Source organism: Myotis daubentonii, chromosome 11 (assembly GCF_963259705.1).
Source record: "Myotis daubentonii chromosome 11, mMyoDau2.1, whole genome shotgun sequence".
Classification (NCBI taxonomy): Eukaryota; Metazoa; Chordata; class Mammalia; order Chiroptera; family Vespertilionidae; genus Myotis; species Myotis daubentonii.
Window position 1 is genome coordinate 79,357,929 of NC_081850.1, and position 27,614 is coordinate 79,385,542.

The 27,614-nt window shown below is 59.0% G+C and overlaps 2 protein-coding genes across 7 annotated transcripts in view; one reads left to right on the plus strand and one right to left on the minus strand.

The window, feature by feature from the left end:
- The window catches only part of NTNG2 (netrin G2), a 48,002-nt gene extending 35,759 nt beyond the window's left edge, over positions 1 to 12,243 (plus strand). For 3 of the 4 annotated variants that reach the window (XM_059658371.1, XM_059658373.1, XM_059658372.1), the window contains 5 exons: positions 1,948 to 2,120; positions 2,550 to 2,576; positions 8,065 to 8,232; positions 10,469 to 10,603; positions 11,371 to 12,243. In XM_059658371.1, the coding sequence (XP_059514354.1) occupies positions 1,948 to 2,120; positions 2,550 to 2,576; positions 8,065 to 8,232; positions 10,469 to 10,603; positions 11,371 to 11,603 (736 nt within the window). In that variant the 3' untranslated portion in view covers positions 11,604 to 12,243. Of the gene's footprint in view, positions 1 to 1,947; positions 2,121 to 2,549; positions 2,577 to 5,312; positions 5,643 to 8,064; positions 8,233 to 10,468; positions 10,604 to 11,370 lie in introns of those variants that run through there. The other variant, XM_059658374.1, reaches the window with a different exon arrangement.
- A 6,493-nt stretch (positions 12,244 to 18,736) lies between these two features.
- The window catches only part of SETX (senataxin), a 64,212-nt gene continuing 55,334 nt past the window's right edge, over positions 18,737 to 27,614 (minus strand). For all 3 annotated transcript variants that reach the window (XM_059658378.1, XM_059658375.1, XM_059658377.1), the window contains 4 exons: positions 26,944 to 27,108; positions 25,953 to 26,051; positions 24,699 to 24,786; positions 18,737 to 21,806 (listed from right to left, as the gene is read on the minus strand). In XM_059658378.1, the coding sequence (XP_059514361.1) occupies positions 21,093 to 21,806; positions 24,699 to 24,786; positions 25,953 to 26,051; positions 26,944 to 27,108 (1,066 nt within the window). In that variant the 3' untranslated portion in view covers positions 18,737 to 21,092. The remainder of the gene's footprint in view (positions 21,807 to 24,698; positions 24,787 to 25,952; positions 26,052 to 26,943; positions 27,109 to 27,614) is intronic.

Genomic DNA, 27,614 nt, shown 5'->3' on the forward strand with positions numbered 1-27,614 from the left:
TTCACATTTAGCCAGGCATTCTATATCTTTATTTTTTATTGAAAGAGAGAGAAGGAAAGAGAGACATCAACTTGCTGTTCCACGTATGTATGCATTCATTGGCTGATTCGTGTACGTGCCCTGACGGGGGATTGAACCCCTAACCTTGATGTATCCAGACGATGCTCTAACCCACTGAGCCACCTGGCCAGGGCCCTATATTCTCATTTGCTGAATCTGGCAACTATAGTGACAGGAGAAGTGACTCTGAGACGGGTCATGTAGACGCCGAGAGCCCGCTGTGTGCCAGGCAGCGTGCTGGGCACGACAAACAAGCAAGTGGCCGAGGTGAAGGTCTGAGGCCCAGGGAAGGGACTTGCTCAAGGTCACCCCGCACGTCTGCAGCAGGGCCTGGCAAGCCTGCTGCTGGCTCAGCATCCACCTCTCTCTCACCTCCCCCCCACCCCGACTGTTACCATCTCGAGTGAAAGGCATGGGATTCTGAGATGGGGGGGGGGGGAGGGACAGCAGGTCCCGGAGGCTGCTGGCGTGTGGCAGCCCTGGGCTGGCCGGCCTCGCACGCCCCTCTGCTCATGGTTAAAGGTGCTCCTGACGGATGAGCCCGAAGCGCTGAGTCTCGGGGTCAGGGCTCAGGTGCCGGTTTCTGGTGAGACTGACGGCTCTCGAGGGTCAGATTCAGGAAGCAGTTCCTGGGGAAACGGACCCCATGGATGCAGGGATGAGGGAAAGGTCTGGGATGGAGGTACAGCCGGGAGTCCGGACCACCCCCCAGGCCTGAACGGGGCAGAGCTGGGGCTGTGAGGTCTGGATTGGGGAGCAGGGCTGTGGGCGGCAGGCCTGGGAGGGTCTGTCTCAGCGCCCCCTCCCCCGGTCTTCATCACCCAGGTGGAACCCACATAAGGCACCGCTGGGGGTGGGGGTGGAAGTGGGGCAGCTGGACTCCCTCTGGGAGAGGGGCCGGGGGAGGGGCTGGCCAGCATGGGGGGGGGCAGGGGGACGCCTGGGTCTGGGTCAGGAGTGACCAACCCCGTGACCTTGGGCGGCTCCCCCGCACTCGCACTCGTGCCGCAGGGCCCGTGGGCCTGACCCTGGGACTCCCGCCACCGTGCTCACAATGTGCTTCTCGGGTTCCGCGGCCCTTCTGCGCATTTTAACCAGCCAAGGTCACCGGCACCCCCCAACGTGGAGATGGCAATCTCTCTGTGTGCCGCTGGCATCTAAAAATACCTCGTCCTCGGGCCAGGGCGCGGGACATTCCTGGCTCCGCACAGCTGGTGCCTCTCCAGCCGGCTCAGTGGGATATTAAATGGGAACTGAGAGAAAAAACACACACCTGAAACCTTCCGAGGCCAAATACATTTTGCAAAGTAACTCTCGTTAGACAAAGTCAGACAGGCTTCGTTCCCGCAGGCCTTGTCAGAGCCTTTCATCCGCCCGTGCACCCTGTCGGCAGCTGCGGGGCAGGGTGAGGGGCCTCAGGAGAGCATCGAATACGTCGGCCTGCCGGCTTGAGCGCAGGGTTGTCTCTGGGGTCCCCAGCAGGACGGGCCCCCCGTGCCAACGGGTGCCTGCCCACCCCCTTCATGCTTTTCCGAGGCCCACAGGATACAGTGCGGGCAAAAGTAGGTTCACAGTTGTTGGTATGGAAAATAATGCAATAATTAATAATAAAGCAAGCATAAACTCTCTGAACCTCCTTTGGCCCCGCCCTGTGCCTGTGGTCGTGGATTGGAACTCAGGGAACCGGCCCGGCTTTTCCACGGGCGTCTCATTCCCGCCGTGTGGGAGTAGAGCCGCGATGGCCGGTGTCCGGGCTTGGGGGGGCCGGGGCCGGCCGTGGGCCTGGGCCCGAGAGTCACGAGCAGCGGATGGTGTGGGTCATGGTTTCCAGGGAGCCCTCCCAGGCCCGCCCCTCGGGAGCTCACTGACTGTCCTGTGTCCCTGCAGGTGCAAGTGTAACCTGCACGCCAACCTGTGCTCCGTGCGCGAGGGCAGCCTGCAGTGCGAGTGCGAGCACAACACCACGGGCCCCGACTGCGGCAAGTGCCGCAAGAACTTCCGCACGCGGTCCTGGCGGGCCGGCTCCTACCTGCCGCTGCCCCACGGCTCTCCCAACGCGTGTACGTACGGCAGGGCCCCCACTCCGGCCGCCAGCCAGCCAGGCCCTGGTCTCCCCGCCCTTCAACCCCAGGAGTTCCACATTACACATGCACGCACACATGCACACACACACATATGTACACGGACACACACACACACATGCACACACACACCTTTGAAGGCTGACTTATGGCGCAGCGGCCTTCAGAGGTGACGGCCGGCCCCTCCCCCTCCTCCTCCCAGGAGCCCAGCCCACTTCCTTGCTGCCAGGACCTTCTCTAGTCCCTGCCACTTCCTCCGACTGGCAGCCTCGTGGGCATCGCCTGCCCTGGCGGCGTCCCCTTCCCCTCTCGTGCCCATTCTCCGTCCAGAAGAACCCCCAGGGCTCCGGGCCGCAGGCCGAGGCGCTGCCCAGCCGTGGCCGCAGGCTGAGACCCTTCTCTCCACAGGTGCCGCTGCGGGCTCCGCTGTTGGCAGTGAGTACACCTGGGCCCCCGGGGCCGGGCGGGCCTGCGGTACCCGCTGCTTGCATGTGCTGGGAAGAGCAGGCGAGGAAAGCAGGGGGTCTTCTGCCCCCTGGGCTCTGGGGCGCCCCCCACAACTGTGCATCGCCCTCACCTCTCCCTGCTCCCTCCGCCCCTTCGCTGGGGCTGCAGCCCCCCACCGCTCCTCCCACCGGCTTCTCCTTAGTGCTGCTTTGGAAGTGCCCCGTGACCCCGCGAGTCGTGGCCCCTCCCTCTCAGGCCAGGCAAGAGGGGGCTCACTCCCCACCAGCAGCAGAACCCCGGCCTGACCTGGGCATCTGCAGCTATAGTTCTGGAGAGGCTGGGGGCGGGGTTGGGGGTTTGGGGGGGGGGCCGGGTCCTAGGGCGCAGGCTCAGCTCAGGCCCCAGAGTAGTCAGCCCTGGGGCGGCCTTGCCCCTGGCGGTGCCAGCTGCTCAGAGCCAGCGGTGGGAGAGGTGTGCCAGCTGCTCAGAGCCAGCGGTGGGAGATCCCAAACCTCAGACATGCTGCTGGAGGCGCCGCCTCCCTCCACCAGGGTCTTTGGGGCCACACCCGACCCGGGGGGCACCCTGCTGGACCCCAGGGGCCGAGAGCACCAGAGGAGGCTGGGCCTGGGGGGGCCCAGGTCCACTCATGGGGTCCCATGTTGCTTCTCTGCGTTGCCCCCACCCACCAGCTCCCACCCTCGCTCGCTTCTCTCTCAGCCGCATCGACAGGTCCCGGGAAGACCCTGGCCCCAAGCCCCTGGGACCCCTGTGGCCATCAGGGCGGCCCGATCACTCCTGCCCCCCCATCCACTGGGCACAAAAGCCATTGAGGTGGTGCTGTGTCTGCCTGTACGTGATGGTCTGTGTGGGTGAGAGGCAGTCGCGTGCACCCACACACACGAGGAACCTTGACTCCACTGGCTGAGCTGCTGCTGACTAGGTGTAAGGGGCGCAGGGCACAGTGCAAAGCTGGGGATCAGGAGAGGGTCCGAGGCCTGGCAGCGAGCGAGTCAGGTCAGGCTTGAGCCCCAAGAAGGAGCCCCCCCCCGCCCACTGTCCAGGGAGGCCCCCCACCCGCTGACTGTCCAGGGAGGTCCTGCCCCCCCTCCCCCCTGCCCCCCCTCCACCCGACTGTCCAGGGAGACGTGGAGCTTTGCGTCCTGAGCCCAGCGCCTGGCAGGAGGGCGTTAGGGGAGGAGGCTGCGCCAGGGTGACAGCCAGTGACCTGAGGTGCCCACCTTTTGGGGTCTTCATGCCTCTTTAGCAACGGAAGCCCCTGCCTGGGCCCCCGCCCTGTGCCTGGAGCCCCGCTAAGATTGACAGCTGGGGCAGTGGGCGGAGCCTGGGTCCCTCATCCCACTGGCGAGGGTCCCGGCTCAAGAAGAGGCAGCTGGGGTCGTGGTCCCTGCACCTCAGGAAAGCGGTTTGGAAAGAAATCGGGCAAATGGAGGAGCAGCTGCTCACGGACGGCCAGGCACTGGGCAGGACTCGCACTCGGGGCTCACTGACGGGCACTCCCTGCCCACTGAGCCGCCCGGCCATGGCCCTGCAGCCTGGGGCTGAGGTAGTGCGCCGTAGGCCCTGGCTTGCACGGCTCCCCGATTCCGCAGGAACAGACGGGCCTCCATCTGCTCTTGGCACCGGGCACAGGCCCCTGCAAGGCCGTTCCTCGCACACCTGAGCCTGTCCCCCGAGAGCCCAGCGGGGCCTCTCCCGTCCCCAGACCCCGTCCCAGAAAGGTCCGGAGTCTCCCGTGCCTCCCCACGGTGCTCAGGCTCTTTGGCCAGAGTCCAGCTGGGCGCGTGACCGCTGGCCCAGAGGCTTCTCCCTCCTTCCGGCAAGCTGTCCCCAGGCAAGGGCTCCTGGCGGACCCAGGAGGGTGTGGGAAGAGCCTGGAGCCTGGACAGGCGCTGGTGCGGCTCTAATTAAGCCGGTGGGCCCGGCCCGCCCCTCCCTGAGCGCCTAGTGATGTCAATTTGACATCTGAAGGCTCCGGGCGGGAAAGGCTCCGCACTTCTCAGCCGCTAGATTTTCTTCTCTCCCCGCCGACCAGCGTCCGAGAAATCCCTTTAGAAGCAGAAAGAATCCGATTTCTCCCGGTCCCTCAGGGCCTGTCCTGTGAGACTCAGCGCAGAGCGATGCCCCGATCCGCCCGTCCTGCTTCCCCGGCTGCGGCCCGATGGTCTTGGAGGCAGTGCTGTGGCATTTGGGGGTTCACTGACATCGGGGTCCCTGGTGGACATGGGCCCGGACCAGGGAGCGGAGGGAGAGGTGGTGGCCGGGAGGCAGGCCCGACACTGGAGGACGTGTCCCTGGGTGGGGTCGGACCTGCTGGGCACGGCTGATGCCGCCCCGTAGTCATTAGCCTGAGACTCGGCACAGAGAGCTCTGCGCCCAGATACGGACTCCATCCGACTCTGCCCGTCAGTGGGAACGGGACCACACAGGGAGGGTAGAGGAGTCCCCAAACCAGGGGACCCGCTGAGAAAGGACTCCCCGGAGCATGCCGACTCGGGCAGGAGGCCCTCCCACGCGGCCTCCAGTCCGCGGCCCCTGAGCTGCTGTACCCTAGACGCTGCCTCTCCCGTAGGTTCGGGCCCAGTTCTCTGTGGCCCCTGCAGGCAGAGCCGCTGATGGTGCTGCTTCTGACCAGGGCGTGTCCCCAGGACACCCCAGCCCCAGCCCCTGGCATGACTTCCTTTCTCCTCTTCTTTCCCCAAGAGTGGAACAGGCCACCGACAGCAGCCCCCCCAGGGGCGAGCCCCCCCTGGCCCCAGGTGCCCTCCGGTGCAGAAGGTATGGGGGGATTTCCTCTTACGCCCATAGGCCTCTCCCCCTTAGTGGAGGCAGCAGGTATACATGGTGGGGAGGGACCTGGGTGGGAGGGGCCCCAGGGAGCTGAGGTGAGGGGCCTTGGGGTTCTACCCGTCCCCCACCTCACCTACCAACCCACCCCCTTTAATCCCCCGCAAGGGCTTCTGAGCTGAGTGGAGAACCCTCCGGTGATGGAGCTCAGGCCCAGAGGGGAGGGGGGTGGGGTGACTGGGAATATATAACAGAGGAAGCGCGGTCCAGGCGGCCGGACCAGCGGGCAAAGGCTTGGCAGTGGCAGTGAGTGGCCCACCTGACCCAGGAGCAGAGTGTTGGTTAAGGGAGGGCTGGGGGGGGGGGGGGCTGATACCAGGCCGAGAGCCTCATTGTCTAACTACAGGGGCAGGAGACGCGCATGGGCTTGTGGCCATAGAGTGACACACACGGAGCCATGCGCATCCCAGCTCGCCTGTCCCCTCCACATTAGGCAGCAACCCTGCAGCTGGGCAGTAAGCAGGGCTTTGCGCGCCCTCTGCTGGCAGGGCCTGGAACCACAACCAGCGAGGGCGGGTCCTCAGTTCCTAGCAACCTGGAGGCCCTGAGCCCGGCATCCTCCCAGGTGATGGAGGCAGTTAGAGCCAGCTGGGCTGGGCTGGGCTGGGCTGGGCTGGACTGGACTGGACTGGCTGCCCTGGACTGGCTGGGCGCCAAGGACCCCCAGGGGGAAGCCGAGGGGCGATGCTCCCCGTAGGGGGGGTGGGTCTGGACAGTCCGTGCTCCCGGGAATCGTGGGGGACGGCAGGTGGTGAAGGACTCGCTTGGTGGGGCAGGGAGGCTGCTTCAGGAAGGAAGGGAGGCACCAAGGGCTGGATGCCAGGCTCAGACTGGACATGATGCTCACGGGAGTGGAGGGCTGGGCGGCAGGAGGGTTGTTTCAGCCTGTCCCCTGGTCCAGATCAGCTGGGGCCCGCGCTGTGGGTGGCAGGAGGAGAGAAGTGAGGGGAGGGTGAGTCCGGCTGGGTGGCAGCTGGTCTCCGAGGGGGACCGAGGCAGGCTGGCTCCGTGTGCCCCTGTGAGCCCGGTCACCTCATGTCTGAGCAGGTGCCAGGGCTGCCCAGAGCTGGCAGCGCTCCTGGGAGCCTTTGCTGGGCCCCGACAGCCCGCCGGGCAGGGGGACCAGGCTGATGGAAGAGCTTGTTTCTCATCTCTCCAAGCTGCGGGCACCTCACCGCTGCCCCCGCCCCCGCCAAGGCCCCCAAGCCTTCCCAGCTCAGGCCCAAATCTCCTCAGGTGGTGCCTATGGGAGAATTCCAAGGTAAGGGGGAGGCCGAGGGCTGGGTCAGCCCTCCTCACGCCTGACCCGCCCCCTCCACTGGGAAACCACAGCCGCGCAGGCTGGAGGGCCTGCCCCAGGCTCAGAGCCCCGCCCAGAGCAGCTGGGCCAAGGTGACCGGAGCTCTCTTCCCTCCAGCCCTCCCCCAGGGGAGCCGGAGCAGCATGAGTCAGAGGCTCAGTGGGCAGCACGGCAGGCAGAGCAGCCGCCAGAAATAGCCGGTCCAGCTCCCCTGGGAGATGGCCCAGGGGCCGTCTTGGTTGAAGCAAGATCTGGGACAGAGGTCACTGGTGCTGCTCCTCGGGGACGCTGGGAGGGTGCCTTGCCTTCTGGTCCCTGGAGAAACAATGTGAAGGGGGCAGGTCCTGGGCACGTCTCAGGGGCCCATTTCTCCAAGGTCTCCCATGCCCTTGACCCTGACCCCTGGTCAGCCTCCCTCTCCCATCACAGGAGAGAGGGTAGCCACGTTGGCTTTCTTATTCATAGGGGTGCCGAGTCCCTTAGGAGGGACACCAAGAAATGACCCCCCTTCTTGAGTCGGGGAAGGTGGCCCCTTCATGAGGTCGTGGAATCCGCCTGCAATCCCTGGGGCCTGGCCCCGGGCAGTCACAGGGCTCGCTCAGTCCCTGGAGCAGGTGCAGGGCTGGAGGACACAGCGAGTGGCGCGGAGATGGCTGTCCCCCAGTCAGAGTCGGAGGTTGGGCCGAGTCTAGGAGCATCAAAGCGAGCAGGCCCTCTGTGCCAATCAGGCCTGCAGAGCGGCCCAGGCAACCGGAAGGGCCCTGCAGGGGGTGGTCAGCCGTCCATCTTCCAAAGCAGCACGGGAGGAAGCTCCGGCCGCAAGCTCCGGCCGCCCAGCGTCCCTGCGGGCACCTAGGCCTCCTGAGTCGCTGGGGACACGGCGGGGACACCGTGGGCCCAGCACTGCCCTCCCTGAGCTCACACTGGCATGACCACCCTCCCTGCATGAAGCATTGCTAACCACCCTGGCATCTCCTGGGCCTCCCCACGAAGAGCACCTCGCCGGGCACCCAGCCGGTGCTGCCCACCGGCCCTCCCCGGGTCCCGGCCACAGGGCCAGGTGGCAGTTTGTGGCTAAGCCCACCCTGGCTCTCCTCCGAGCTCAAATCTGGCCGGCCCATCTCTCCCTGAAAGGTCAGAGGTGCTGAGGCCCAGGTCCTTGCCAGGTCTGACGCCTGCGTGTCCGGGGGCAGGTCCCCCTCTCCCTGGGCCGCAGTTCCCCTGAAGGCACGGGGCAGGGGGCAGCCGGCAGGCACGGTCTCCCGTCCCTCCCTGACCCCTGCTGTTCCTCCCACTCGGCCGGCCCAGACTGCGAGTGCTACGGCCACTCCAACCGCTGCAGTTACATCGACTTCCTCAACGTGGTCACCTGCGTCAGCTGCAAACACAACACGCGGGGCCAGCACTGCCAGCACTGCCGCCTGGGCTTCTACCGCAACGGCTCCGCCGAGCTGGACGACGAGAACGTGTGCATCGGTGAGCGGGGTGGGGGTGGGGGGGTAACCCTAACCCTGACACTAACACTAACCCTAACCCTGACCCTATCCTTAACACTAACCCTAACACTGAACCTAACCCTAACAACACTAAAACTAACCCTAACCCCATCCCCATCCCTAACCCTAACAACCCTAACTCTATCCCTATCCCTAACCCTAACATTAACAACCCTATCCCTAACACTAACCCTAACCCTGTCCCTAACCCTAACCCCATCCCTAACCCTAACACTAACCCTATCCCTAAAACTATCCCTATCCCTAACCCTAACATTAACAACCCTATCCCTAACACTAGCCCTAACCCTGTCCCTAACCCTAACCTCATCCCTAACCCTAACACTAACCCTATCCCTAACACTATCCCTATCCCTATCCCTAACCCTAACATTAACAACCCTATCCCTAACACTAACCCTAACCCTGTCCCTAACCCTAGCCCCATCCCTAACCCTAACACTAACCCTATCCCTAACACTATCCCTATCCCTATCCCTAACCCTAACATTAACAACCCTATCCCTCACACTAACCCTAACCCTAACTCCATCCCTAACCCTCACACTAACCCTAACCCTAACTCCATCCCTAACCCAATCCCTAAGCCTCACACTAACCCTAACAACCCCAACCCTAACCTGGGAGGGCCCAGCACAGGATGTGCTGGACCACGTGCCTTGTCCCGGTGCTGGGCCAGGCGCAGGGCGCACGGAAGGCCCCGCAGTGCGTGGAGCCCCCCGGGGGCTGTGGAAACTCCCACTCCAGGGCCCGCTACAGCTGCCTCTTTAAAGACCGAGTCCCCTAGGAGCGGCACCACGAACTGGCCCCAAACCTTCCCAGCTCAGGCCTAACCCTCCGCAGGTGGTGTCTAGTGACGTTTCCAGAATCCGCTGTTAATCACCTCCATTGGGTTCTCCTGGGCACTGGGGTTTCGGAGCCCATAGCTGGGGCTGTAAACTGGTTCTCGCGCTTGCCTTGCTGTGTGCATTTGGGCAATTCCCTTCCCCCCTCTGGGCCTCAGCCTCTGTAAAGTCAGGAGGTGGGTAAGATCAAAGGTTCCAACCCTTTTTCTGTGGCTGAAGCCACAAAATTATCCAACGAAATTCTTCAAAAGCTTCACAGGCAGAGCCCAGCTTCGGGCCCCGAGCTGCTTCGTTCAAACTCCACTCCAGCACTGGTTTTGGGGACCCTGAGCCTGGGCAGGGACAAAAGGCCAAAGCCATGGCCCCCAACCAACACCCCCACCAGCAGGGCTCACAGGGGAGGCTCACCGGGGAGGCCAGGTCTCAGCCCCACTGCCCATCCCCCAGGGCAGCGCGGCTGGGAGCAGGGGGGCTGCCCGAGAGCTGGAGTCAGGCTGAGTTACAGCCCAGGCTTCAGCTAATTCCATCAGCGCTAAGGGACCCACAACTGAGCTGCTGATGTCAGGACAACCAGATGCAGGGCCGGGCCAGGCCTCTGGATCCGATTAGAGGGCCCTGCTCCCCCAGCACCCCTCCCCCAGCACCTGTCTGCCTGAACCCCTCCCCCAGCACCCCTCCCCCAGCACCTGTCTGCCTGGACCCCCTCCCCCAGCACCTGTCTGCCTGAACTCCCACAGCACCCCTCCCCCAGCACCTGTCTGCCTGAACTCCTCCCCCAGCACCCCTCCCCCAGCACCTGTCTGCCTGAACCCCCTGGCTCAGCCCCGGGCTTCAGGGAGTCCCAGAGTGGGGCCACGCGCCCCTCCCACGGAGCAGAGGCCCCAGGAAACCAGCTGGGGAAGAGCAGGGGGAGGCGGGAGGCCTCGGGGGCTGCCCCTCCACCCGCAAGGGGCTATAGGTGAGGGCCGCACCCCCCCACCCACACACACACCTGCGACAGCCCCCAGGGGCGGAGCCCACGCCACGGCTCTTTGGAGCCAGGAGGGACCAGCTCCGGCTCCAGTCCCAGGTGCGGAGACTGAGGCCCAGGCCGGGAAGGGTCTGTCCCAGGCCCCACAGCTCCAGGGCCGGGGAGGGAGGAGGAGGGGGGCGGGTGCCAGGGAGCGAGGTCGGTCTCGGGATTTGGACACGACACCCGTCAGCTCCCACCGCCGTCCAGCCGCGGGCTCACTGCGTGGGGAGCACCACCCGCAGCGGGAGCCCCGTGGGAGGAATGAGGGAGGGGCCGGGCGGGGTGGGGTCGGTGCCCGCAAGTCGCCCTGACCGCACGCGATGCACCTGTCCGTCCAGAGTGTAACTGCAACCAAATCGGCTCCGTGCACGACCGGTGCAACGAGACCGGCTTCTGCGAGTGTCGCGAGGGCGCGGCCGGGCCCAAGTGCGACGACTGCCTCCCCACGCACTACTGGCGCCAGGGCTGCTACCGTGAGTGCCGGGCCGGGGGCGGGGCCCTGGCGGGGGCGGGGCCTGGCCGAGTGGGGCGGGCCCGGGGCCCTGTCGAGGGCGGGGCCTGGCCGAGTGGGCGGGGCAGCAGGCACGGGGCGGGGCCTGGTGCTGTGGGGGCGGGGTTGGCAGGGTTCCGGGCGCTGGCCTGCTGTTGACAGGGTCGGGGGCGGTGGGTGGGGCCTGGCCGAGTGGGGCGGGCCCTGGGCCCTGGGGGCGGGGTTGGCAGGGTTCCGGGCGGTGGCCTGCTGTTGACAGGGAGGGGGGGGCGGGGCCTGGAGGGGGTGGGCGGGGCCAGGCGGGTGGGCCTTAGTGACGGATGGGGTCGGTGTCCGGTGGGGATCGGAGCGGAGGTGGAGCTGGCTGCTTGGGAAGCGAGTTGGAGGCGAACTAGAGCTGGGGCGGGAGGACTGGCCGGAGGAGGGAGGGAGCGAGGCTGCCCGGGAGCCGGCCTGGCGGAGTCCCGCCGTTAGTCGAGGTGAGGGGCGGGAGGGCGGTGCAGGCGCCTGAAACAGCACCCAGGCCGGTGCCGGGAGCAGGAGATCCAGGAGCAGAGGCGGAGGGAGGCAGGGCCCCGGGCTCCCGGGCGTGGTTACCGTCCACGCAGGGACGTCTCGCACCATCAGCCCCGGTTCAGGCCGCGCCCCGGGGGTTGGCACCTCCCAGTCGCAGAAGCTCCCACGTGGGCGTGCTGGGCGGGGCGGGGGGAATGAGCCGCCACCCGCGTTAACGGCCCCTCCGCCCCGCAGCCAACGTGTGCGACGACGACCAGCTGTTCTGCCAGAACGGCGGCACCTGCCTGCAGAACCAGCGCTGCGCCTGCCCGCGCGGCTACACCGGCCTCCGCTGCGAGCAGCCCCGCTGCGACCCCGCCGACGACGACGGCGGCCTGGACTGCGACCGCGCGCCCGGGGCTGCGCCGCGCCCCGCCACCCTGCTCGGCTGCCTGCTGCTGGGGCTGGCCGCCCACCTGGGCTGCTGAGCCCCGAGGACCGCGGCGGCGAGAGGGGCCGGGGCCGGGCGGCGAGAAGGGTGCGGCCCCAGCTGCTCCCAGGTGCTACTCAGCAGAGTCCTCCGCCCACCTCCTGGCCGCCTCCGTGGCACCTGCCCCCGCCCCGGCGCTGCAGCAGGGGGCGCTGTGGGACACTGGCCCCAGTGGCCTCCGATTTTGGTCTTAGTTTTTCTATTTCCGGCCGCCCCTTTCCTTTTTTTAATTTGTTTTTGCTGGCGGTGAGACAGGGGGTGGGGAGAAGCGCTGCTCACCCAGCACCCCCAGGTAAACACACACACACTCTCGACTGTTGCAGACACCCCTGCACCTGTCCCTGGCTGACCACCAGCCTCGGACCCTGAACTCCAGTTGCCTATAATTTCAGTCGCTGACTTGATTCTCTTTTATATTCTTTCTTGGTTTTCCTTTGCAACCCCCAGACCCCAGGCTCGGGAGAGGCCTGGTGGCGGAGGAACACACCATCTGGGGTGGGAGGTAGGAGGAGGGCTGGAAACTTTGTTTTGTAGAGAACTATTTTTGTTTGTAATAACCGTCCCCTATGAGAAGGGACAGGAGCGACGCTGGTCACCACGGGGTGGTCATCCTATATAATAAAAGCCTAATATGCTAAGTGTCTGACCCTTCGTTCAACCAGTTGCTATGACACACACTCACCACCAGGGGGCAGGTGCTCCAACTGGTAGGTTAGCTTGCTGCTAGGGTCTGGCTGGGTGGGACTGGGCGTGACAGGCCGGACACACCCTGGAGCCCTCCCGCGGTCCGTCCCCAGCCCGGTCATGTGCTAGTGGTGTCCCTTGGCCTGGCCTGTGCCCTCTCAGATTCCGGGACCCCTCAGGGGATGTTGGAGAGCCGGTTTCAGCCCGATCCCCACAGGCCAGTCCAAGGGACCCCACCAGTGCACGAATCCATGCACTGGGCCTCTAGCTGGTGTACAATTAGACAGAATAAAGGATCTCCACACTGCTGCCTCCAGGACCCGTTTTTGGTTTTTTTTTTCTGTGTTCATCTGGGATTTAAAGGGGACCTCACAAAATTGCCTCAAAGAAACTCCCCCACTTCCAGGGCACATCCCCCAGGGCCTTCTGTGAAGGAGACCGGCAGCGGCCCTCCGCAGGCGTGGCCAGCAGAGCGCTCACCGTTGGGCCAGGCCCGGCCCTGACTGTGACCCACATGGTCCCCAAACTTGGGAGGTAGCCATCCCCCTTCCACTAAAAGCACGACAAAGCCAGCTTATTGCACTTTGCTCAGCTGCCCGCAGCGTCCCCGCACATGCTGGTGGTGGTCTGTCTGCTGAGAAGTCCCAGGGAAGTGCCGGCCGGCGTCCTAACAGAGCGGGACTCCCAGGCTCCAGGTCAGGAGTCAGGTGGCCGCGCGTGAGCCTCAGGCCCCGTGTCTGCAGCTGCTGCCTCCTTCCAGAGCCCACTGTGGGCCAGAGTGTCCCGGGTGCACACAGAATCTTGGGTGGGCACAGGAGGGATGGCCAAGGGGACGGGGGCCAGTGCAGGGAGTGGGAGAGGAAGCTCTGAAGGACGAGGCCCATCAGCGGAGGCCCCTGGCTAGGGAGGGCGCCCTGTGTGTTTCCAGTGCTTGGGGGCTGCACCCAGATTTCCCTCCCCACCTACGTACTCTCTCAGCTTGGGGTCCCCCAGGGCTGCCGATCAGGGTCAGGCTCCTCGGTGCTCCTACAGCCCCTGCCTCACCTGCAGGTCCCGTGGCAGCTGGCAGGGCTGCTTCCTCAGCCCCCAAGGCCACGTGAAGACCGAGTTTAACCAACCTGGCCTTGAGCCGGGTGAGCTTACAGCTCAGTGAAGGAGAAATGGCCAGCGCATCTCCAGGCCAAATGCCCTCCCCAGCACCAGCTTGCAGGGGTCAGGCGCAGCCCGAAAGGAAGCACCTCCTGTCAGGACCCTGTGGCTTCCCCTCCTTCCTGTTGACTGAGCCCAGGCAGCCCGGCTGAAATGAAACACGCCTGGGCTCACCGTCCTGGCTTTCACATGCAAAGGAAGGCCTGGCGGGGCAGGCTCAGCTGGTTGGAGCCTTGTCCCCTCACACCAAGACGGCGGGTTCCATCTCATCAGGGCGCATACAAGAATCCACCAATGGCCCTGGCCGGTTTGGCTCAGTGGATAGAGTGTCAGCCTGCGGACTGAAGGGTCCCGGGTTCGATTCCAGTCAAGGGCACATGCCCGGGTTACCCGCTCCAACCCCAGTAGGGGGAGTGTAGGAGGCAGCCAATCAATGATTCTCATCATTGATGTTTCTCTTTCTCTCCCTCTTGCTCTCTGAAATCAATTAAAAATACATTAAAAAATCAATAAAAACATATATTTAAAATAAGAACCCACCAATAAATGCATAAGTGGAATAAATCGATGTTACGCTCTCTCTCTTCCCCCCCTTCCTCTCTAAAACCAATCAAGAAATACATGATTTTTTAAAATGCAAAGAAATCACAATAATTCACCCCACACCCCACACCGTAGTCCTGGGTCTGGTTCCCTCGCTAGAAGCCGAACTGAGGGACTGGGCTTGTGGGTGGCCCTCCACTGGGCTCTGGAGCAGAAGTCACAGGCTGAGGCAAGGGGGCAGCCTCCTGTCAGCCAGCGCTCGGCCTCCCGTTGGTGTGGGGGGTACAGGGTACACCCCTGGGAGAGAAGGTGTGTGAGCTGTTAATACCCAGCACAGCAGTGAGGCGGGGGCTCTCTGGGCCGAAACCAACAGCTTCTACTGCACCCTCCCCCCCCCCCCCACACACCCCTTTGTGTCACTCTGGGTCTGTGTCCGCCCGCCGCTCCCAGCCAGGCCAGCGCTGTCAGCCTCCCTCCGACCAGGCAGCCCCGTCCCCAGATGGCTCAGCCCTGACCTCAGGCGGGAGGAGTGCCCGGGCCATTGGGAAAACAGACATCGTCCAGAGCCGAGAGGAGGAAAACCAAGGTCACGGCCCGGCCTCGTGGACGCTGTGCCCTTGTCCCGAGCTGCTTTGCCTCTGGTTCTGAGGTGGCGGAGGCTCCCGTTTCGCGGCGTGGAGAACGCAGCTACCAGCTACTGCCGGCTGCGCAGCGCCCAGGACGGCGTTCTCAGCCTCGGCGCCACTGACATGGGCGGGGCTGCATACGGGGAGGGGCCTGTCCGGTGCCTCTAGGCCAGTGGTCGGCAAACTCATCAGTCAGCAGAGCCAAATATCAACAGCACTTCTTCCAAATAGACTCGCCCAGGCCGAAAACCGACTTCTGCGCATGGGCCACGAAGTTTCAATGGCACTGTACGTGCGCCCACACGTGGTGTTTTGTGGAAGAGCCACACTCAGGGGGCCAAAGAGCCGCAGGTGGCTCTAGGATGTTTGCGGCATCCCTGGCCTCGAGCCATTGGCTGCCAGCAGTTCCTCCTCCCCATTTGATAACCAAAAGGAGCTGCAAACTGGGAGCAAACTTGCCCCAGGTTGAGAACCACTGAGCTAGGCACACGGAGTATCATACCCATTTCACAGAAGGTGAAGTGGAGGCTAGGAGAGGGGACTGAACTCCCCTGAAGTCCCTCTTGCTAAGAAGTAGGGGCAGGAGTTGACTCAGGACAGCCGGACTCTAGAGCCCAGAGTCTAACCCAGACCAGTGCTCCCGACAGGGGCACCCCCCAGGGCCGGACCCAACTGCTCCTGCCCCTCCCCTCCCTGCTGCAGAGAGGACCCTGGAGAGCCGGGCTTCATCGGAATGGCTGTGCTGTCAGGGGAAATGCCTTCTTCCGGTTCCTCCAGGGCAGCCTCGCCCTACCCCACCCCCCAATAAGCAGACTGCTGCGTCTGCAGCTCCTGCCTCCTGCCATGGCCGTCCAGTTGAGAGGGGGTTTATGGGCGCCCAGGGAGTTGTTGTCGGCATCTCCCAGCAGGTCAGCCGGGTCGGAGCAGGCAGGGATGCAGGGGGGCCCACCCCATGCCTGCACCCCTGCGGGTCCCAGCACTTCGGGCTGGGCTACCGCCCCCTCTCCCTTCCCCCCACTCCCATGCCCCTGGGACTCGCAGCACAACTCAGGCCAGAGGAGTTAAGGGAAAAGGCCCCTGGGAAGAAAAGCTTCACTTGCTAATTTTTCCCTTTTTAAAACACAAATCACGGCCGTAGGGAAGTTAGAGATACAGAGGCGAGATGATCATTTTTAAATGAAAATCACCCACAATCCTCCACCCAGAGCTAATAACTGTTACTATTTCTGAATTATGTCTCTAGCACGTCCCCATAAAGCACACCGCACGCAGAGCAGACCATCTCCCCGCACGTGCTGCGCCCCTGCGAGGCTTTGTGCTGAGGACTAACTTCTTTCCGGGGGTGCTGGCCTGAGCTGAGAGCAGGCTCCGTTCACATGGCCGCTGTCCTGCTGAGAACCCTGGGGCTCGTGTGTCCCGGTCAGAGCTGAGGCACCGCACCCAAGGCCACTCCAGGTGACTCAGGCAGAAAGGCATCACTTGCAGGATCTCAGGGTGTCCACACACATCAGGGGAGCTGGAGGCACGGGACGGCCCTGGGAAGCCACAGCAGCACCCTGCACCCTGCCCGGTGGCCGGAGGGCCCCCGCTGCTGTCTCTGTGGCCCAGACGCGGCCTTATCACCACCCTCGTCCCCAGGCCTGCCTCCAGCTGGCACCCCTGCCTGTACCCTGTGCCCACCCCTACATGTCCAGCATTCCCCACTCCATCAAGGGAGGTGGACTGTCTCCCTGACCAGAGGAAGGGCATGAAGAGACAATCACAATCCAGCACAGAGAGGGGAGGCAAGTTGCCCAAGGTCACACAGCCCAACAGAGGCAGAGTCCAGATGCAAATCCAGTATCGGCACAGAAGCCCAAGCTTGTACCGCCGGGTTACACAGATTCCCCTTCCCCCTCTATTTCATTTTTTTTAATAAGCTTGTCTTATATACACCCTTCCTCAGCCTACTTTATAACATTTAGCAAGTTATCCTGAACATCAAAGGAGATCTTTGACAATAAAAAAAGCAGGCTGCACTCCATCCTCGCCCAGAGCCCTGGCCCTGCTGGCCACAGGACTCTGGCTCCGGCACAGATTTCTCCCAGCCGGGCCAGGCGCTCTCGGGTGTGGCAGGGTCTGGCCAGGCCCCGAGTCTCCATTGTTGTGTTCCTGGTGCCACAGTTCATGGCGGACCCGGTGCCCGCATTTTTCTCTGAAAGGGTAGGTGGTCCCCAAAGCGGAAGGGGTGCTGGTGAAAGGCACCTACTCTGGAGTCTGACCTCCTGGGTGACCGCGGGCAAGTAATTCAGTCTCTCTGTGCCTCGGTCTCCTCATCCGTGAAATGGGGGCATAAAAATACTACCTGTCACCGGGCGACGGCGAGGACTAAACAAGCGGACACAGTGGTGCCCACAACACTCCTGGTCCCTGCTGTCAACGGTGCCAGCTGCTTGCTGTCCACTTCCTCTCCCCCAGGGGTGCAGGAGCCCACGCTCTACACCATTCAGAATGGTGGACACAACCAGGTGGGGGGGCGTGGAGTGGCCGCTCCTATTAGTAGCGTCCAGTTCTCATGCTGGGTGGCGAATTCGTTGGTGTCCTCATGGTCGGCCTCTCACCGCCCATCGGCCTGGCACACACTGGAATACAGGCTTCATTTCACAGAAGCGGTAAGAGCTGCGGGGTGCGCGCCGTCAGTGGCCTGAGGATCACCTGGACACACACAGGCCCCAGGTCACGCGTTTAGCCCGACTTGCTAACCCTAATTCACTGGGCTCCAGACTCACTAAATCAGAAATTCTAGGCGAGAGCCCAGGAGCAGGGGCTTTCAAAAGCTCCCCGGTGACGCCTGAAGTGCAGCGTGGGCTGAACACTCGGTCTAATGATTCTGTTCGTCGCCGTGCTGCTTGGCAACGGGCAGCCGTGTGCACAGCACCAAGCTGGGCTGCGGGGGCAGCAGCCCCCAGGCCTGTGCTCCCACCACCCGGCCTCCACGGCACCATGTAAGCCCTTTGTCTTGGCCAGTGTCCTGTGCAGGAGAGGGACACTCGGGTCCTTTAGAAATCCGCGCACAGAAACTACCTTACGGTGCCACACACACTGTACGTTCTAGTTAAGCTGGGCTGTTTTCATTTCCTCCCTGAATTGTTTATTCCACACACAACGAACGAGAGGCCATACCTAGGAGGGGGTAGGGACTGCGCCTGACCTGGGCAGGAGGGACTTATTAAAATCATCATTGCCCTGGCCGGTTTGGCTCAGTGGATTGAGCCTTGGCCTGCGGACTGAAGGGTCCCAAGTTGAGTCCCGCCAAGGGCACATGCCAGGGTTGTGGGCTTGATCCCCGGTAGGGGGAGTGCAGGAGGCAGCCGATCAATGATTCTCTCATCGATATTTCTATCTCTCTCTCCTTCTCCCTTCCTTTCTGAAATCAATAAAAAAATAAACATATTTTAAAAAAAAATCATCGCTTCAGTTGTGATGAAGTCCTCAACCACCACGGTCCTCGCAAGGCACGCACCTCTCCCTGCCAAGTTTACTGTGCCCGTAACTCAAACACGTGACTTTGCCCTCCTGGGAAGCTGTGCACGCGGCTGTCTGCTCGCCCACCCGGGGGCAGTGACAGGCAAAGTCTGCCTCCACTCCCTGAAGTTTCCACTTCCATAAACCTGGGTCCACTTCTGTGCCAGCAGCAAGCGCCCCGGCCGGGCAGCGGCGGTGGCCTGGGGGCTCCTCTCCGAGAGCCTGTGCACTTGTCCCTGCCCGTCCCCAGTCTCAGCCTAACGGGAGCCAGCATTCCTGCTGGGCCAGGCGGCACCAGGTGACGTGTCGCGTGCCTCACTGCCTTCCAAACAGGATCCCAGAGAGCTGGGAAGCCGGAGTGGATGGGGCTGGATGATACGCTTGAATAAAACAAGTCCCACCACGTAACTTACTTTGGCATCAAACAATGCGAACGGCAGCCCCGGCGGGTCAGCCAGGAAGCACGCTGCACCTTAGTTTAGGAACAGAGAACTCCTAACCCATGCCAGTTGCGTTTCCACCTTTTAATTCTATTTTCTCTTAAAACTTACGTTTTAACAAGGATGACAGGCCTAAAGTTTGCCAAATCCCAGCTGGGAATTCAGAGCATAGAAAAAGACAAAGCTCCAGCAAAAAATATAATGTGCACAACTCACTTTAGAAAATAGTTTAGGTACAGTCTGGTTACAAAACTCATTTACAGATTATTCACATGTATTTATCAAAATTCTCCTGCTAATACATGAAGACATGTCACTAAATAAACTGTGCACAGTAAACCCCAGGCAGGTCACACATGGAAAAGCAAAGTCAGTAGAATGTATTCATGATGGAACTGGTATGAGAGCAGACAGGCACTTCCTTCCGTGGAGCACCCTGGCTGGCCCGGAGCAGGCAGCCTTTCCACTAGCTGCGCTCAGCTGCCACTCGCAACGCTGGGACAGCCCAGCGAGGAAGCCACACCGGACACTTGGAACGCTCTATGCAAATGCTTTTACTCAACAACCAATGGTTCCAAAGGCAAGGGCAGGTACCCTGTGTTCTGCCGGGAGAGCTGGCAGGGCACAGGCTTGCCCTTGGAAAGGGTTACGCGAGTCTCCGGCTACATCATGCACCGTCAGACCAGGGGAGCCAACACGCGTGAGAACAGGCCTAGAACTTAACTGGAAATAACACTGTTGGGCATGGTAGACGCCTGCCTCTACAGCAGAGGGTGGCAAGCCTCACCCAGCCTTGTCTGCCTCCCTCACTAGCTCGCAGAGCTGTTAGGCTCTGAACTGCTGTCACACTCCAAGTATCTGCTAAGCGGAGCATTTTCCCAGGACGGAGAGGAAACTTAAAGTAACACTGAGATGTCTTCCCACGGCCCCGCCCCGCCCTGCGCTTCTCCTGCGGCCCAGCCAGGGCAGCTGTCCCAGCCCCGGGCACCCCTGCTCCCCGGGGACCCCTGCTCCCGGGCGGGGGTGCGGCACCAGGCCAGCGAGGACAAGCAATGAGGTAGACTTTACACTCGTGCGAGCACACACTGCTTTCTAGAGATCTCTTAGGAGTCCACGGGGCAGCAGAGCTTCTGACTAACACAAAGCCCTCTTGCTGAAAGCAGAGGCTCAGAAAACTAACGGCGCTCGCCGCAGGGTTCGCTTTCCCACCCCATTAGCCGGTGGCTGCAGGGCAGTCCCCCGAGCCTGCTGCAGCCACGGTCAGCTGCCACTGACGTGCGCGCTCCTGTCTGCGAGATCCCCGATCCGTTCTGTCCGTGTTTGGGCAGCACCCCGCTTCTCCGTCGTTCAGACTCCCCTCCCTGCATGCTCTCCCGCCGGGCCTTTCCACAGGAAGCGTCCCGCTCTTCCCGGTTCTCAACCCCAAGTTCTCTCACCCTCTTCTAGCCTCTCTGAAAGGGTGTTTCATTCCTGCCTAAAATTCGGGTGTCCCAAAAAAATGAATACACACTTTGAATAAACAACCCAATGGGCTACACCTGAAAAGAAGGAAACATCCATCTAGCAGCTGTTACGTGTGTGCATTTCTTTGGGACACCCTGCATTACACCCGGCCTGCCCTCGTGGTTCCCAAGCTGCCGGGACCAGACACCCCCCCCCGCCCTCCCCCGCCCCCGGATGTATAACATGGGGCTTTCCAGGCTCTATCTAAACTGGTCACTCAGCTGGGCCCCCTGGCAACCTGCAAGCTCTCACAAGCGGATGAGGGGTCCGTAGAGCTGCCCAGCACTAGCCTGGCGCTGGGCCACCCTGAAGTGGGAGCCCACCGTGACAGGAAGCTCACAATATGCTGGGGTGTCTGAATGCTCAGTCGAGGCTTATTTCATGGCCGAGTCTTCTTTTTCAGGAAGGAGAAGAATTTTTGCTAGAGAGCTGTGTGCCTACTAAAAGGTGGCTGAATCCCTCCCAGAAATGTCCTGTCCGTGCCAAGGTGCCTCGTCTAGAAACGTCCATCAGAACCTGACCGAACAGAACTCCGCTTCCCAGTGTCCTGCCCTCACTTTGTAAACAGAACCGGACACGCCGGCCAGCAGCGCCCGCTGCCCCAGGCCCGCCTATTGCACACCTGCTGCCACAGCGGCTCAGCCGCCGCTCCCGCTCTTCTCCTCGTTGTAACACAAAGTCTGTTCTGGCGAAGGGACGCACGTTGTAAGCAAGGGAAGAAGAGCGTCTACTAGATCAACTTTTAAAAGGCTTTTGCTATTCGCTATACAAATACACATTTCAACGTTTCCGATACCCGCTCCGGTCTGACCTAACTTTCTGTAGAACAACAGGTCAACGCTGCAAGCTGCACTCCAGGGCACTGTTACCGACACACGCCCCCTCTGGAGCTTTGGCAACTGACGATGAGCAAGAGGCTCAGGGCTGCTACACTGCCCATGTTCCCTAACAGCACACACACTCCTGAGAAAAACAATCGTAGCTGAAGTCCTCGCGCTGCCTGCAGTGTGCCTGCGGCTGGCCGCGCACGCCGGCTGACTAGAGCTTCCTCTTCTTGGAGCCGCTGTCCTCCTCCTCGGCTCTCCCATCGTCCCAGCTGGAGCTCCTCTTGGGGTGATGGTTCCCAGGGCTGGGCATCTCCTGGTCCCTGTCACTGACAGCCCTGGCCTCTCTCTGGTGGCTGTGACCCTCTTGCCGGTCACTTTCATTTGTGGAGTCAATGCTGGCGCCAGGAGGTTCACACGGCACGTGAGCTCTGTGGCTGCTCCATGTGGCCAGGCACAGCTTCAAGGCGCGGTCCAGAGTCCGGGGACTCACAGGGAAGCCGGGGACTCCTAATAGGGGCGCTGCTTCAGAATGCTGGGGGTCCCGGGGCTCTGGGTCCCTTGGGCAGTTCGCTGGGGCTTCAGCGCTTATGCCCATTCTCCTGAGCAGTCGTGGGTCCCGAAGCTGGTCCTTAACAGGCCGTTCAAGATCCTTTCCAGCAACACTATCAGCAGCCTCCTTAGCGTCCAAGGATGCGTGGTACAGGGAGTCACTCAGCCATGTCCTGTTCTGGTCGCTGCCCGGCGAGCCGCCCTGGGGGCTGGAGCCATCGGGGGCCGCAGAAGGAGGGTAGGTCAGACTCCGCTGCAGCACCGACTTGAGCTTCAGGATCTTCATGGCGTCCTGCTTATAGTTCTTGTCGCAGGTCTTGACGATGGCGCCACGCCTCTGCGCGTCCTGAATCAGGTGGTTCCAATGCTGATTGTCCTTGAAACCAAGAGAAGGGAGAAACAGTTACACCCAACAAACACGCACGCGCTTGGGAAGCAGCAGGCCCAGCTTCATTTATGAACAAAGAAGCAGACTTTCATGAACAGATTCTCCAGCATCTGCTACTTGCTAGACGAAGCTGAAAGGAAAAGAAGCCAGTACACAGCCCCGGCCCCATTAGAGAGAGGCCACCGCTGTCGGCCAGACCCCGTCCCCCCGCAGCCGTGCTGCAGCCTGGACGGCAGCCCCAGGGAGCCATTTACATGTCGACTAATTAAAACCAAATACAAGAAGACTTCAGGAGACCACTAGGGGGTGCACCAAGGAAGCATAACAAAATGCGGAGACAAAGAAACAGGACAAAATTGTCAATGGAAGAAATAGAGTTCAGAACCACACTTTTAAGGTCTCTCAAGAACTGTTTAGAAGCTGCCGATAAACTTAATGAGCTCTACACGAAAACTAATAAGACCCTCGATCTTATATTGGGGAACCAACTAGAAATTAAGCACACACGGACTGAAATAACGAATATTATACAGACGCCCGACAGCAGACCAGAGGAGCGCAAGAATCAAGTCAATGATTTGAAATGCGAGGAAGCAAAAAACATCCAACCGGAAAAGCAAAATGAAAAAAGAATCCAAAAATGCGAGGATAGTGTAAGGAGCCTCTGGGACAGCTTCAAGCGTACCAACATCAGAATTATAGGGGTGCCAGAAGATGAGAGAGAGCAAGATATTGAAAACCTATTTGAAGAAATAATGACAGAAAACTTCCCCCACCTGGTGAAAGAAATGGACTTACAGGTCCAAGAAGCGCGGAGAACCCCAAACAAAAGGAATCCAAAGAGGACCACACCAAGACACATCATAATTAAAATGCCAAGAGCAAAAGATAAAGAGAGAATCTTAAAAACAGCAAGAGAAAGTAACTCAGTTACCTACAAGGGCATACCCATACGACTGTCAGCTGATTTCTCAACAGAAACTTTGCAGGCCAGAAGGGAGTGGCAAGAAATATTCAAAGTGATGAATACCAAGAACCTACAACCAAGATTACTTTATCCAGCAAAGCTATCATTCAGAATTGAAGGTCAGATAAAGAGCTTCACAGATAAGGAAAAGCTAAAGGAGTTCATCACCACCAAACCAGGATTATATGAAATGCTGAAAGGTATCCTTTAAGAAGAGGAAGAGGAAGAAAAAGGTAAAGATACAAATTATGAACAACAAATATGCATCTATCAACAAGTGAATCTAAGAATCAAGTGAATAAATAATCTGATGAACAGAATGAACTGTTGATTATAATAGAATCAGGGACATAGAAAGGGAATGGACTGACTATTCTTTGGGGGGAAAGGGGTGTGGGAGATGTGGGAAGAGACTGGACAAAAATCGTGCACCTATGGATGAGGACAGTGGGTGGGGAGTGAGGGCGGAGGGTGGGGTGGGAACTGGGAGGAGGGGAGTTATGGGAGGGGAAAAAAAAAGGAACAAATGTAATAATCTGAACAATAAAGATTTAATTAAAAAAAAAAAGAAGAAGAAAAAGGTAGAGATACAAATTATGAACAACAAATACGCATCTATCAACAAGTGAATCTAAGAATCAAGTGAATAAATAATCTGATGAACAGAATGAACTGGTGATTATAATAGAATCAGAGGCATACAAAGGGAGTGGACTGACTATTCTTGGTGGGGAAAGGGGTGTGGAGGATGCAGAAATAGACTGGACAATAATCGCGCACCTATGGATGAGGACAGTGGGGTGGGGTAAGGGTGGAGAATGGGGTGGGAACCGGGTGGAGGGGTGTTATGGGGGGGAAAAAGAGGACCAACTGTAATAATCTGAACAATAAAGATTTAATTTAAAAAAAAAAAAAAAAAAAAAAGAAGACTTCAGGTGTACCAGCCACACCTCACGTGCTCAGGCAGGCACCCTGACCAGCGATCAGCGTGCTGGGCACTGCAGACAGAGCACTTCCGCTTTCATCCCAGGAAGTGCCCTGGCTACTGGTCTGGCCCTGCCAGCCTCGCGCAAGGTAATGACACCTGGAATTGGAAGGCCTGGCTTCAGAAAGGCCCAACTTCTGAGTGCCTGTCACTGCTCCAGACAAGTACCAGAGCTTCCACCAAATTCTCGGGGGCCTTCCACCAAATTCAAAGGGCAAAACCACCTTCATTCAAGATTGAATGTCGTGCCTTTAGCAACACTTATGCTTAAGAATAGAAGGTACAAGCTTTAAAAATTCTTTTAAGGGGGTACAACAGAGTGGTTGAAGACTGGTAGAGTTCAATGAGAACGACTACATTTGAGCGCCCTCTGGTGGTACTAACCAAAATGGGGAAATCTCGCCTAAGAGAACTTTGTTAGAGAAAATTAGGAAAACCGAAAGTCACCTCCACTGAGACTAGTGGCAAATACAAGCTTTAGCTGATGGTGCCGTCACCAGGGGAGGCTGCACATCTGTCTACCAAACGAGCCTGCTGGCCGCTACTTCTAGAGTCTGCGCGCAGGGAGCTCCACCCCGGGACCTCGCTGTGGTGTGCCGCTGGGCCCACAGCAGCCACGTTGACTAGCGCTAGCACTTCACGACTGAGAGTCACACAGCACCTACCCGCCCTACGGTGCAGAGAGACTTTTCAAAGGTCATCTGGAGAGGACACTGGATACCTGGGCCTCGGCTGAGGCAGGTGAGTGGCCTCCAGGGAGAAGCTGCTGGGGACACACAACTCTGGGAAGAGGCTCATTCTTTCATGCCGCCATGTGTCCCCGAAACCACTTCCATGTTGATGGAGAATCAGAACTAACCATCGACCGACCCACTGTCAGAAACGCCAGACAGACTCGGAGTTCTCTGGTCACCAAGAATGTACCTACCATCAGGGTCCTCAGATGCCCAAGGATGAAGAGGCTGTACTTGGCTCGTGTAATGGCGACGTTCAATCTCTGCAAACTCGCCAGGAATCTAGGCGATCAGAAAACAGTTACTTCTTTCTATAGAGGACTCAGCATAGCAGTGAGTGAAACGGGGGGATTTTAGACAGTTTTTCGTGGGCTCTGACTTTTAAAGTCACAGTTCTTTCTCACTCTTCCTCCCAACACAAGGCACCTGGCACAGAAGCAATTCCCCTTAAAAAGAGTGAACGAAACACCCAGTGCTTTCCCTCAGAGGGATGCATCTGTCAATTTTCCTATTCTGACTTAAATGAGATGCTGCAAATTTTAACAGTATAATTTTTAAGCCTTAAAGACATCCCAAAAAGATGATATGAGATCAGGGGTGGGCAAACTTTTTGACTCGAGGGCCACAATGGGTTCTTAAACTGGACCGGAGGGCCGGAACAAAAGCATGGATGGAGTGTTTGTGTGAACTAATATAAATTCAAAGTAAACATCATTACATAAAAGGGTACGGTCTTTTTTTTTTTTTTTACTTTTATTCATTTCAAATGGGCCGGATCCGGCCCGCGGGCCGTAGTTTGCCCACGGCTGTACTAGATCAATTATTCTTAAATGTAAGTGAATTTGAGATTACGAAAATATGGTGGAACCAGGGCAGACGCACACAAACATCAGACAAATCTAACAACAGGTCAGAGAGACCTGGGGAATAACAGAACTGCTTGGTACAGGATAAAGCTGAGATTTCAGATTAGCTGGAGAAGAGACTGTTTACAAAATGGTCCGGAAGTAACTGGCCTCCTCCATGTGTACATGCAGCCTACCTCTAGGCAGGGGCAGAGAGAAATTAAGGTCTTTTAAGAACAAGTAAACATTTATAATCTGCAAAAATTTCATCTGCTACTTTGAGAAGAGAAAAATCTCAGAGCCCGAGACCAAGGGGAGTTCTGACACCCACCACAGTGCCCCGAGCATCTCTAAGTCAGCTGCCGCAGTTAACAAACTCGGCCAAAGCAGGAAACACAGAGCGACGAGGAAAAACCAGGTTACGACACATCCCAGGGAGAACAGCAAGCCCCTGCAGGACACACTTGACGCAGTGACTGACCTCACTCTTATTAAATGAAAGAAGAGACTCACAGCGTCGTGGGTTAATTAACATATAAGGTATCGAGGGAAGCAAACCCAACAGGGGACCAACCTCACAACTTAAGTGCTCAAGTTACTCACCCGATTGAACCTTGTATGGCGTTCGCTCTGACACATGTAACAATAATACAATCTTTCTGACGACCCTGAAATGCGTCCACAGTATCTACTTCTGCTAGCCTGTTTGCAAAAGAGAAGTGTTTACTGAGAAAAGAGGATTATTAAACAGACCTATTCATAGAGCACGATTTTTCAGAAACGTTTTTCATGGGATCTGTGCTTATGGAAATGTGACTCTCATAACGCAGAACTCACCATTTTAAAGCACACTGTTCAATGGTTTTTAAATCCATTCACTATGGTGCATAGCCATCATCACTAATTTCACAACATTGCCATCACCCAAGAGAGAACTCCTGTCTTGATTTCCCCTCCCCCACAGGCCCTGGCAACCACGACCCCGCTGTCCATGTCTAAGCTCTTCAGCACTGACATTTCCTGCCAGTGGAATGAGAGTGCGCGGCCTCATCTACGCCGTAGCGAGTGCCAGTGCGTCCTTCCTTTTACGACTGCGTATCTGACTGTATAGGTGGACCAGCACTTATTTATCCATTTACAAACCCGGCCCTGAGTTCTTTGTTGGAAAGTATTTGATCACTAACTCCATCTCTTTACTTTTTCTAGAGTCAGTGTTGCTTGTTTGTGTGTTTTAGGGTAAGGCACTTTGGAGTTAATGGATTTCTAATATTTAATCTTTAATTTTACTGCTCAGGTGAAAAGGAGACAGAAGCAGGACAATGTGACCTCCTGCACCTTGTCAGTTAGGATTCGGACCGGCAGTCCCGGAACTAAAGGGAAAGGCCGAGAGCTGCGGTCAGCTCCGCCGTCAGGTCTCCCGATGACCAGCCTCTGAGGGCAGGAGGCTCCGTCCACAGGGCTGCCAGCGGCCCACCCCGACCCAGTGTCCTGTGCTGGACCGACTGCCACTCCCCACACGTTTCCTTTCCTTCTAGGCCCTTTCTTTAAACAAACGGAAAAACTGGAAATATCTGTAAAAATACAGATGCCTCACCCTCTTCCTTCAAATTCTTTGTCCAACTCCTTCAGAATCTTCATCTTCTGAGCCTTGTAATGGGTGATGATGCCAACGTTCCGGAAATTAACATCCCTTCCTTTGTCTCTGAGAAGTTTAATCAATTCCATCACCACTTTGATTTCTTGAATGTTTACATATGAGCTAAGTAAGAGGGAAAAAAGAATACATCAAAACTAATAGCAGCCAAAAAAACAAACAACAACAAAACCTAGTAGCAGCCCAACCGCCAACTGAAGTGCCACGTGGCTTCCACCTTCACAGGAGGCCAGCGGGTGTCGTCACCACCCAGACAGCAGGGACTCAGAGGCCGACACTGACCCGCAACCCTGCCCATGTGAGGAAACACAAAACTACTGCTGGTGAAGCAAAGCTGTGAGAGACAAAGAGAGTCTGAAGTCAGCGGAGGTTTAGGCAGCCATTTCTCAAACATGTTAAAACAGAAACAGGAAGAATGAAAGTATAACGAAGAAGATAACAAAGCTAATTCTACAGACTGGCTGCCTTCCCGACACTGAGGACCGTGCTCCCGCTGCAGCCTCTCTCTAATGCCCACCACTGGCCGTGCCAATCAGGCACCGCAGGCCTGAGGGATGCCATCCACACGAACCTGAGTGGCGTGGCCCCTGGAGATGAACGACATGGGGTCC